General features: G+C 33.2%; 1 protein-coding gene across 2 annotated transcripts in view; it reads left to right on the forward strand.

The window, feature by feature from the left end:
- SLC12A2 (solute carrier family 12 member 2) overlaps positions 1-9158 on the forward strand; it is a 111872-nt gene extending 102714 nt beyond the window's left edge. For both annotated transcript variants that reach the window (XM_059059766.2, XM_067031521.1), the window contains 4 exons: positions 522-608; positions 1889-2024; positions 4922-4989; positions 6254-9158. In XM_059059766.2, coding sequence (XP_058915749.1) covers positions 522-608; positions 1889-2024; positions 4922-4989; positions 6254-6389 — 427 coding nt within the window. In that variant the 3' untranslated portion in view covers positions 6390-9158. The remainder of the gene's footprint in view (positions 1-521; positions 609-1888; positions 2025-4921; positions 4990-6253) is intronic.
- Positions 9159-11614: the final 2456 nt, after the last annotated feature.

The following is an 11614-nucleotide window of genomic DNA, read 5'->3' on the forward strand; positions in this document are numbered from 1 at the left end:
TTTTCATGTTTGTCCCAGTTTAAAAAAAAAAAAAAGCCATGAACTTAATCTGCCATCAGTTATAGCTTCAGTTTTGCCCGAAAAGTCAGAGTTGGACCTTGAAATATGCATTCTTCATGGATAGAAGAATAATCCAAAAATAATTTTAAAATAACTGTTTACTAGTTTTTACTGAAATACATATACTTGCCAATATAATTTGACTAAAATTAACTTTTAAAAAACTACTTGCCATTCAAATTTCATTATTAATGTCTTGCTCTGTCCATTCATTATTGGATACTAAGGAGAGATTCAGAGAAAGTAAAAGAATACAACACAAGTTTCTACTCAGAATTTAGATGTCTACTTTGTGAATGAACAGTAACTCATTTAGATGTCTACTTTGTAAGTTAATTCAGATGGACTCTGTTTAGTACCTGGTAGACTTTTCCTATAAATCATATAGATTCAGCCCTAAATAGAATAAGAATACTTCTATATACATCCTTCATGTGTCTCAATGCTTGCTTTTGTTCTAGGATGGCTACTTTGCTTAGCAAGTTTCGGATAGACTTCTCTGATATCATGGTCTTAGGAGATATTAATACTAAACCAAAGAAACAAAAGTAAGTTACTGGATTAATTACTTTGTATAAATTTCTGATTCTTTTATGGATGACCTACTCAGATACCCTAACAGATCATTTAACTTAAACTAATTACCTGGGGATTTTGCCTGCTGTTAGTTACATGTGAAGTCAACTTGTTTTTAATCTAGCAGATAGTTGGCATGCCTAATGCAGATATTGAAGTAAGTCTAAAGGGTTTTTAATATTTAGAGAAGAATTCAAATACTGATTTACAAGTAGTTTTTGAAAATCATTAGTGCCACAGAAATTCCACATGATTCTTTAAAGTTCCATTGTTCATTATGACCACTCAGTCCTTACTCCACATGTGTAATACTTTCCACTATTTTGTTTTTTTACTGAAATAGGGAAAAAAAAACTAAGAATTTGCCTATAGTAATTGCATTCAGAATTCTCAAGAGTCAAAGAAAAGTAGACTCGTGGACTATTCTACCTGGAAATGGTATATGGACGTTGTTATAATTATACATATTTATATTACTGTACATAATTTTAATTACTCTCAGATATATGTTGAATATATGATGAAGCTGGTATAAAGAATTCATTTTAAGTAGAAAACAGTAAGTATGTATACTTTGTAAGGTTGTAGTCAGGGAGACATTTTTTTTCTCTTATAGAACAATATATACTAGGAGATTTGTATGAGACTGATTCTGAAAAATACATTTTTCACATTCATAGAGGATTAGAATGCTGTTATGTTCATCCACTATCTTTTGTCCTATTTAGTATCTTTGGACCTACAGCTTAATTCTGCATCTTAAATGTTTAATATCTGCCCTTTCCTCCCTTCAAAATGTTCTAGTACCTTTTCTTACACTACTTCTCTTCAATGGTACTTGAACTGGGAAAGCAATTGAGTGTTTTGAGTAAAGGAGTAACACAATTAGACTTACTGTTTAATAGGATCATTTTGGCTTATGTGATGAAATTTATTTTGGTTGGCAGGCTGGGGTATAGGAGCAGGGGCAGATACAAGGAAACCTGCATTAGCAGTTAAAATTGTAGTTCTCTCATTATGAATATGGTTCTAAATTTCTAATCAGTTAGAGAAACTAGTGATTGCTATTTACAAAATAAATTGCCAGAGTGATTGTTATAGTCAGAGTATAGAAGGGAGCACGACAGTCAGAAAACACTAACTTCTGAAGTTATATAATTACACTGACTTTTCAAGTTATAATTTAGTGTTTAAGATCTTACTGTTAAGTAATTCAGCATAAGGTTAATTACCTGTATTCTGTTTTTCTAAGTATTGTAGCTTTTGATGAAATGATTGAGCCATACAGACTTCATGAAGATGATAAAGAACAAGATATTGCAGATAAAATGAAAGAAGATGAACCATGGCGAATAACAGATAACGAGCTTGAACTTTATAAGACCAAGGTATTCTTTCCTTCCTGCTTCCTTTTCATTAATCTTTCATGTGATTTTTTAAAAAAATACTTAAGACATATTTATCAAGAACTGCAGTTGGACATTAAAAGGATCATATACCATGATCAAGTGGGGTTTCTCCCAGGAATGCAAGGATTCTTCAGTATATAGAAATCAATCAATGTGATACACCATATTAACAAATTGAAGGAGAAAAACCACATAATCATCTCAATAGATGCAGAAAAAGTTTTTGACAAAATTCAACACCCATTTATGATAAAAACCCTCCAGAAAGTAGGCATAGGAGGAACTTTCCTTAACATAATAAAGGCCATATATGACAAACCCACAGCCAACATCGTCCTCAATGGTGAAAAACTGAAACCATTTCCACTAAGATAAGGAAAAAGACAAGGTTGCCCACTCTCACCAGTATTATTCAACATAGTTTTGGAAGTTTTAGCCACAGCAATCAGAGAAGAAAAAGAAATAAAAGGAATCCAAATCGGAAAAGCAGAAATAAAGCTGTCACTGTCACTGTGTGCAGATGACATGATACTACACATAGAGAATCCTAAAGATGCTACCAGAAAACTACTAGAGCTAATCAATGAATCTGGTAAAGTAGCAGGATACAAAATTAATGCACAGAAATCTCTAGCATTCCTATAAACTAATGATGAAAAATCTGAAAGTGAAATTAAGGAAACACTCCCATTTACCACTGCAACAAAAAGAATAAAATATCTAGGGATAAACCTACCTAAGGAGACAAAAGACCTGTATGAAGAAAATTATAAGACACTGATGAAAGAAATTAAAGATGATACAAATAGATGGAGAGATATACCATGTTCTTGGATTGGAAGAATCAACATTGTGAAAATGACTCTACTACCCAAAGCAATCTACAGATTCAATGCAATCCCTATCAAGCTACCAGTGGCGTTTTTCACAGAACTAGAACAAAAAATTTCACAATTTGTATGGACACAGAAAAGACCCCGAATAGCCAAAGCAATCTTGAGAAAGAAAAACAGAGCTGGAGGAATCAGGCTCCCTGACTTCCTACTATACTACAAAGCTACAGTAATCAAGTATGGTACTGGCATAAAAACAAATATAGATCAATGGAACAGGATAGAAAGCCCAGAGATAAACCCATGCACATATGGTCACCTTACCTTTGATAAAGGAGGCAAGAATATACAGTGGAGAAAAGAGAGCCTCTTCAATAAGTGGTGCTGGGAAAATTGGACAGGTATATGTAAAAGTATGAAATTAGAACACTCCCTAACACCATACACAAAAATAAACTCAAAATGCATTAAAGACCTAAATGTAAGGCCAGACACTATCAAACACTTAGAGGAAAACATAGGCAGAACACTCTATGACATAAATCACACTAAGATCCTTTTTGACCCACCTCCTAGAGAAATGGAAATAAAAACAAAAGTAAACAAATGGGACCTAATGAAACTTAAAAGCTTTTGCACAGCAAAGGAAACCATAAACAAGAAGAAAAGACCACCCTTAGAATGGGAGAAAATATTTGCAAATGAAGCAACTGACAAAGGATTAATCTCCAAAATTTACAAGCAGCTCATGCAGCTCAATATCAAAAAAACAAAGAACCCAATCCAAAACTGGGCAGAAGACCTAAATAAACATTTCTCCCAATAAGATATACAGATTGCCAACAAACACATGAAAGGATGCTCAACATCATTAATCATTAGAGAAATGCAAGTCAAAACTACAATTGGATATCATCTCATACCAGTCAGAATGGCCATCATCAAAAAATCTACAAACAATACATGCTGGAGAGGGTGTGGAGAAAAGGGAACCCTCTTGCATCGTTGGTGGGAATGTAAATTGATACAGTCACTATGGAGAACAGTACGGAGGTTCCTTAAAAAAACTGAAAATAGAACTACCATACGACCCAGCAATCCCACTACTGGGCATATACCCTGAGAAAACCATAATTCAAAAAGAGTCATGTACTAAAATGTTCATTGCAGCTCTGTTTACAATAGCCAGGACATGGAAGCAACCTAAGTGTCCATGGACAGATGAATGGATAAAAAAGATGTGGCACATATATACAATGGAATATTACTCAGCCATAAAAAGAAACGAAATTGAGTTATTTGTAGTGAGGTGGATAGACCTAGAGTCTATCATACACAGTGAAGTAAGTCAGAAAGAGAATACCCTATGCTAACACATATATATGGAATCTAAGAAAAAAAAAGTTCATGAAGAACCTAGGGGCAGGATGGGAATAAAGACACAGTCCTACTAGAGAATGGACTTGAGGATATGGGGAGGGGGAAGGGTAAGCTGTGACAAAGAGAGTGGCATGGACATATATACACTACCAAATGTAAAATAGCTAGCTAGTGGGAAGCAGCATATATACACTACCAAATGTAAAATAGCTAGCTAGTGGGAAGCAGCCGCATAGCACAGGGAGATCAGCCTGGTGCTTTGTGACTACCTAGCGGGGTGGGATAGGGAGGGTGGGAGGGAGGGAGACGCAGGAGGGAAGAGATATGGGAACATATGTATATGTATAACTGATTCACTTTGTTATAAAACAGAAACTAACATACCATTTGTAAAGCAATTATACTCCAATAAAGATGTTTAAAAAAAAAAAAAGCACTGCAGTTGGTTATGAGAGGAACCAGTGGTGTAAACTAAATCTACTTTAAGTTGTAATTATATTTGGATAGTGCAAAGCATTAATTTTTTTTAAATTTCGGGAAAAGATATTTTTATTATACCAAAATTGATTTTGGTTTCTTTTTGTCTACTTAATAGCTTTCTGAACCAGGGTAAATTCCAGTTTTCAAAAGGTCTAGTAATGACTTTGTTCTGTTTCATTTCAGACATACCGGCAGATCAGGTTAAATGAATTATTAAAGGAACATTCAAACACAGCTAATATCATTGTTATGTAAGTAATACCTATACTGAGATTTTCTTGGGTATTCATTTTATGATAATTCAATTAGGGTTCATTTCTATTACCAAGTATATATCTATATAACATCCATAATGACTTTGTGGTTATGAGGAAAAAATACTTATTAAATACACTTTGCTTTAAGCATATGAAGAAATCATTTAAGATAGGAGGAAAGGAAAATAAAAATATTAACCTTAAGCTTGCATGAATCTAAGTACTTCTTTATCGTAACAGTTTATTCTGCGATTTTTCCTTTATCCTTTTTCCCACTTTAAAAAAAAATCCCTCAGCTTTGGAAACACCACAGCATAGCCATCAACATTTGTGGGGTATGAGGGCTGCAAGTTAAAACGTCGATCCCAGGCAGCTTCTTCATAGAAATAACTCCATCAAGTTACGTGGAGGATTAAATTTAAAAAGTAGTTCCTATCTCAATTCCCACCAAGTTCCCACACACAAAATTTACATCTAGACGCATTGTTTTCACATTGAATATCGATGCTTATGCTTACTCTGGCTTTTCCTCCACTAAACTAGGTTAGCTAGATCTTTCTTGAACCCAGATTTTCTCAGTCCTGGAGCCTGGGCCCTTATATAGGTAAAGAAGGCTCAGATCTCTGAAACATGCCAAATGATGAAATAAAGTAATACCAAAGGATTGTTAGTTTGATTAACAACAAATATTTAATACACCAGAAAATTTCAGATTTTGCTGATGATAATTAAGTATCGGTAATGGAAGTCACTAAAACGTAGAAATCTAGAGAGAGACACTCTGTGGAGCAACTGGACATACTATCACTATCTACAAATGGAAATGAGAGTCCAGAGAGACATAAAAGAATTTGAACATTAATATGTAGAATTAATTATGTTTGAATTTCATTTGTCCATGTATAGTTACCACTATCGAATTTCAGATAGAAACATCCCTTTCTCCTAAAAGAATTCTAAGGGGAAATTTGAGGTTTAATGTTAGATACCAAATGTGTTAGGGTTTATAGAAATATTTATTTGCTATTCTTAAGAAATTCTTGAGAAATATTTTGTTCAAACTTGAAAAAAATGGGAATAATTATATTGAGTATAGTACTACACTATATGCAGAATTTCCCTGCACTCAAAAATATTCTGTAACTATAGTAATTTTTAGCTACTATTACTGTGACTTAATTTATAATTGTTACTACATTTTATTCTTCTCAATTTAAATGCATTGTCTTATTAACTTCCTTTCTTTTTTTGATACCAGGAGTCTCCCAGTTGCACGAAAAGGTGCTGTGTCTAGTGCTCTCTATATGGCATGGTTAGAAGCTCTATCCAAGGACCTACCACCAATTCTCCTAGTCCGTGGGAATCATCAGAGTGTCCTTACCTTCTATTCTTAAATGTTCTGTCTGCACAGTGGACAGCCCTCCAGACGGTACTTCAGTGCCTAGTGAAGTAACTGCTATCACTGAAATCTTCAATGACACGTTAACATCACAATGGCAAACTGACTTATTTTCACTATTTCATTAATTTGAAAGCACACAGAGAAGTTGCTCCATTGCTATGTGTATGGAGACTTCAGTTTTAGTCAATTCCCTATCTCTATCTTAGTGAATGATGATTCCTTGTTGTTGGACTGAAGCTTGTGAGAGTAAAGTTTTCCTTTGCTACTTGAATAGCAATAACAGTGTGTTATTTTTTGATTGATGAAAGGAGTACAAAAAGCCTTTAGCCTTGAGGTGCCTTCTGAAATTAACCAAATTTCATCACTATATCCTCTTTTATAAATTTGTAGAATGTCAAACTTTGCCTTCAGCTATTTTTATTTCTAGTCTCTTTCACCTTAAAATAAAATGGACATTGCTTTTCTTTTTCCATTGACCAGTTAGTGTTGAGTACTGTATGTTTTCTATTACTTTTGTAAAGGTGTCTGTCAGATATTAAAGGTGAGAATTAGGGCAAGTTAATGAAAATGCAAGAAAAAAAATGGGAACCAAAAAGTGACCCCAAGTTTAGGTTTTCATGAATACGTATAAATGTAGATCTAGGGGGAAAAAGGCCAAATAGACTTTTTCTTTTTTTAAACCTCTAATTGGCTGTTATTTATATCTTATTTGATTACTATTTCTTGAAACCTTAGGGAAGGTTGAAGATTTATCCAGTACTTCTATATATCATGCTGAAAAATCACATATTGTCATTCTTTAGACAAAAATCTTTAAGATCATTTGTATTTATTAGAAGAAAGATGTGTCCTAATTTAGAGTTTTCCTCAAATCTGAGGGACTTTTACAAACTGCTAAAAGAGTTTTCTGGAGGAAAATTAGACAAAGCATTGTTGTTTAATAGAATATTTCAATAAACACATGGAATATCACTATGTCATCCTTTTTATAAATAATTAAAATATTTAGTGTTTCACTGAATGGTTAAATGGACCACTGGTTTCTTAGTGAAATGTTTTTAGGCTTAATTCATTCAATTGTCAAGTTCATAGTCTTAATTAATATACTCAGGTTTGAACAGATTATTCTGAACATTTAAATTTAATCCATTCTTAATACTTTGAAACTTTTGTGTTAAGAAAAACTGCCAGTTTGTGCTTTTGAAATGTCTGTTTTGACATAGTCTACTAGTACCGTTTCGACAGTGCATTATGTACTGTTACTAAAAGCTTTATATGCAATTATTAATGTGAAGTTTTTCATTTTTTATTCAAGGAAGGATTTCCTAGAAACATTTCAAGGGATAATGTGTCTACATATCTGTATGTGTGTGTGTATATGTATATGCATACACAGATGCATATGTGTATATATAATGACATGTTGCTGGTTTTTTGCATTTTAAAGTGATCAAGATTCATCAGATTAAATTTTTTTGTTTCAGTAAACATGAGTTCACAGATTGAAAGACAGGTTTCATGGAGAACAAAGGTGATCATCTGAAGGGCATATAACTTCACACAGTTACCATTCAGTTAGAAAATAGAGAACATTTCATCTAAAGTACTGTTCAGTGTTTTCACTGGTATAAGTTTCACTGGTGAAGAGTTTATGTAGGTTTTTATGAATCTTGATAGAAATCTATAAAATTACTACTGTTGTTCAGTAGTGCAATATTTTTGCTGCATGAATATGAACTAAGTTAACACCATAAAGGAGATCTGATAATAATTTTAAATTCAGAATAAGAGAATGAGGTAATTGTTTTTCTAACAGTTCTTTCCAATGTTATAACTCATAGCATTGTACCATTTATTGGAGGTTTTGTAGTGTTTGGAGGGAAAGACAGTAGAAATGTCATATTACTCAGTAAACAATATCATGTTTGAACTTTTAAAATGGTTAATAGGGCATAACTGAGTGCTGCTATCTTGAAATGTGCACAGGTACACATACTTTTTTTTTTTTTTTAAGTTTTTCCCATTCAGGAAAACATCGTTGTGATCTATACTGCAGGAACCAAATGTCATGCATCATACATATGTGTATAAAGTACATAAAATATATCTAAATATGCATAATGGGGGAGGGTAATATTGTCTGTGAAATAATGTTAAGAAGCTTTTCACTTAAAAAAAAAAATGTATTACTTTCACTTAACACTAGATACCAGGTCAAAATTTTCAAGGTTGTTGTAGTGCTCTAATAAATTTCAGCAATTAATTCTTAAGAGATGCTAGCTAGTATGAAGCTATTCTACTCTATTTATGCTGAATTTGATTATTTTAATGCCAAAATTTTTTAAGTTCTAATCATTGGTGATAACTTGGAAATAAATAATTATGTAATGGCATATAACAGGTCATTATTTCTATAGGTAAAAATTCAGTGGGTTTAGAGAATGGGGGTGTTAAGGTGATTATTAACAGTTAATTAAATCAAATATTTATTTGTTACATTATTTCATTTGTATTTTAGGTTTCCTTTTACATTCTTTTTTTATGCTTTCTGACATTACATATTTTTAAAGACTATGGAAAAATAATTTAAAGATTTGAGCTCTGGTGGATGTTTATCTACTAAGTTTGAAAATGTAATATTTTGATAATACTGTACTATAACTGTCACACAAATGCTTTTCTAATGTTTTACTGTTGAGTATTGCAGTTGCTGCTTGGTACAGAGGTTACTGCAATAAAGGAAGTGGATTCATTAAAACAATTTAATGTCTACTCATATTTTATCTGTTTTATAAATCTATGTCAACTTTGTGATTTAACCACATTTATACAATTTAGTTCATGGATGTCTGAATTTTTTAAATGGCTTTTACTTTAATATTCATGCCTTGGAAAAGTTGTTTGAAATTTTTCACTATCCTTAAGCCTTTGGAATAATCACTAGTTACATTGACAGTGAGATTGAGCCATATCAGATGCAGCTCATTTTGATATTTTGTAAATGATTTAACTTTTCTAATTCTGCTTTATTTGTCTTTTGGTTAAATCACATGGTTATGAATGAGGAAACTAGAAGATTAAAATGGATTCATAGTCCCTGAGTATAATCTGATTCTTTTCTAAGATTTTTGGCAAAGCTAATTTACAGTTTTACAAAGCATTTTCACTTTATCATTTGAACATTACAGTAGGTGTGTTATATGTTCAGGATAGCTATTTCTCTCTCTTCTACTATTTAGCTTGGAGCATTGTAGCAAATTTCCCAAGGTCATGTCAACGAAGGATGTTGGCCTAGAGCACAGATCTTTCATCTTCAGGGATGTCGCCATTATACATTCATTGCTGCCTGATCCATAACTTAGTGGCTGGAACAGATTGGTCATCTCCAAACTAGTCATATTTATCTGCCCAGCAAGTGTGTGCTCGGGTAATGAAAATTACAGTTACAAGTATAGATTGGTCACAAGCTACCTAATAGATCTGAAACAAATGTCAAGTGTCCATTGTATGATCTTTGCTTTTTGCTTATTCTCCAATAAGCTGCTATTCAGGCCAGTTTGCTCACTTCTTTGTGTATGTGTGTGGGGTGTTTAAGAGAGAATTCAAAGGCAGCTATGAATGTGGCATTTACCATCAAAGCATCCAGTGGTTTTCAAAACAGGAATGTAATTACATATTTGAGCCAGCAGGGTATTTTTGTTCTTTCACTGGGAATAAAAGATAAATGCTTTGATACACTTCTGTCTTTGTTTATGTATCAACAGGATGTCTGTAGGATCAGAGGAAATAGATGGTAGTTTAACTCTTTGAGTAAAGACAGCACAAGTTCTAGGATGCACTCATCAGAAAGTACTTTTTAGCTAGCTCAGATAGTAGATACATAAAAGGTGTTGGTGGGTTAATCAGTTAGACATACATTTTTTTGTACACTACTAAAATACCTGAAGAACTCAGTCTCCTTATAGAATCTAGAGGCAATGTTACAGACCCATTTTACGTGTGGCATAGGAGTTTCAGGTAGGCTATTAAATGGTAGCATTAAGAACTTCAGCCCATTTTTTCCCCTTGAAGCTACAACTGAATTTTGTGTTAGACAAGGTTAAGAGAAACTACTGTTTTAGAGGAAAATGTGAAGACTTCTGAATACGTCTCCTCCTGCAGCCTTACTTGTGGCTGCTGTCCTCACAGATCAGGAACTCATTCCCCAAAATGATGGTGTCTTGTTAACACATATCCTTTGTTCCACTTTTCTGGGATATGAATGCCAATTAGCAAGATATTCTGCCCACAGCTACAAATTAAATTTACTTGTTTGATCCACAGAATAGGATCAATGATCCATGGATACTGAATGCAAAAACAGACGTCCCAGACTCAGTACTTGTCAGAATTTCATTAGAACACTGCTAATTAAGCTTTGGGGTTAGAGAATTGTGGAGATTTTATTCTGGAAGTGTTAACTTAGTCTGAAAAAGGGAAGTAATTTACAGGATAATTTCATATCCAGCTCATATCTCTAATAACAGAGCAAAAACTTTTAAAAGTAAGGAGGCAGTGTGTTTTTGATTTACATATAGTACACATAAGGCATATAACTATGACTGTAAGATATGATTGCATTTGCTCTTTTAAAATTAAGTAACCATTAAAATTAAGTAACCCATTTTTAAAAGGAGGTCATCACAATTTGAAAAGGAGTGAGCTTTAAGAGTTTATCTGTATGAACAATATAACACAGGTTATTTTTATTTCAAGCACACAACATTTTTGCTTAAGCCATGAAAACTCCTTTGAGTTTCCTAGAAGTGTTACTAGTCAAGACATTTAAAAGATGACAAGTACTATTTGGGAATTGGGGTGGGGGTAGTAGGATGGAAAGTTACACTCCAAGAAAGGTTCAAGGATTGTGAAAGACTGCTTTTATGGCTAAAAGTCTTGCATTCATTCTTCCTTCTGGGAAACAGTGAATTGTGAAGAATGGAAGTTAGTTTTTTTTGTTGTTTCTTTTTTGTTGTTTTTTTCCCTGAATTTTAAAATCTGTTGATTTTAATCAGCATCTCCTATTAGCTACGTGGTACTAATCTCATAGAGGTATGACCTAACTCTTTCAGGTAGTCTTTCTCTATGGCTGTTCCATCAGTAAAGATAATCCTTTAATATCCATGCACCTGTGAGTTTAGCATTCTTGACGTAAATTTCACAGTTGGTGTTTTTCAG

The sequence above is a fragment of the Kogia breviceps genome, chromosome 4 (assembly GCF_026419965.1).
Source record: "Kogia breviceps isolate mKogBre1 chromosome 4, mKogBre1 haplotype 1, whole genome shotgun sequence".
Lineage (NCBI taxonomy): Eukaryota > Metazoa > Chordata > Mammalia > Artiodactyla > Physeteridae > Kogia > Kogia breviceps.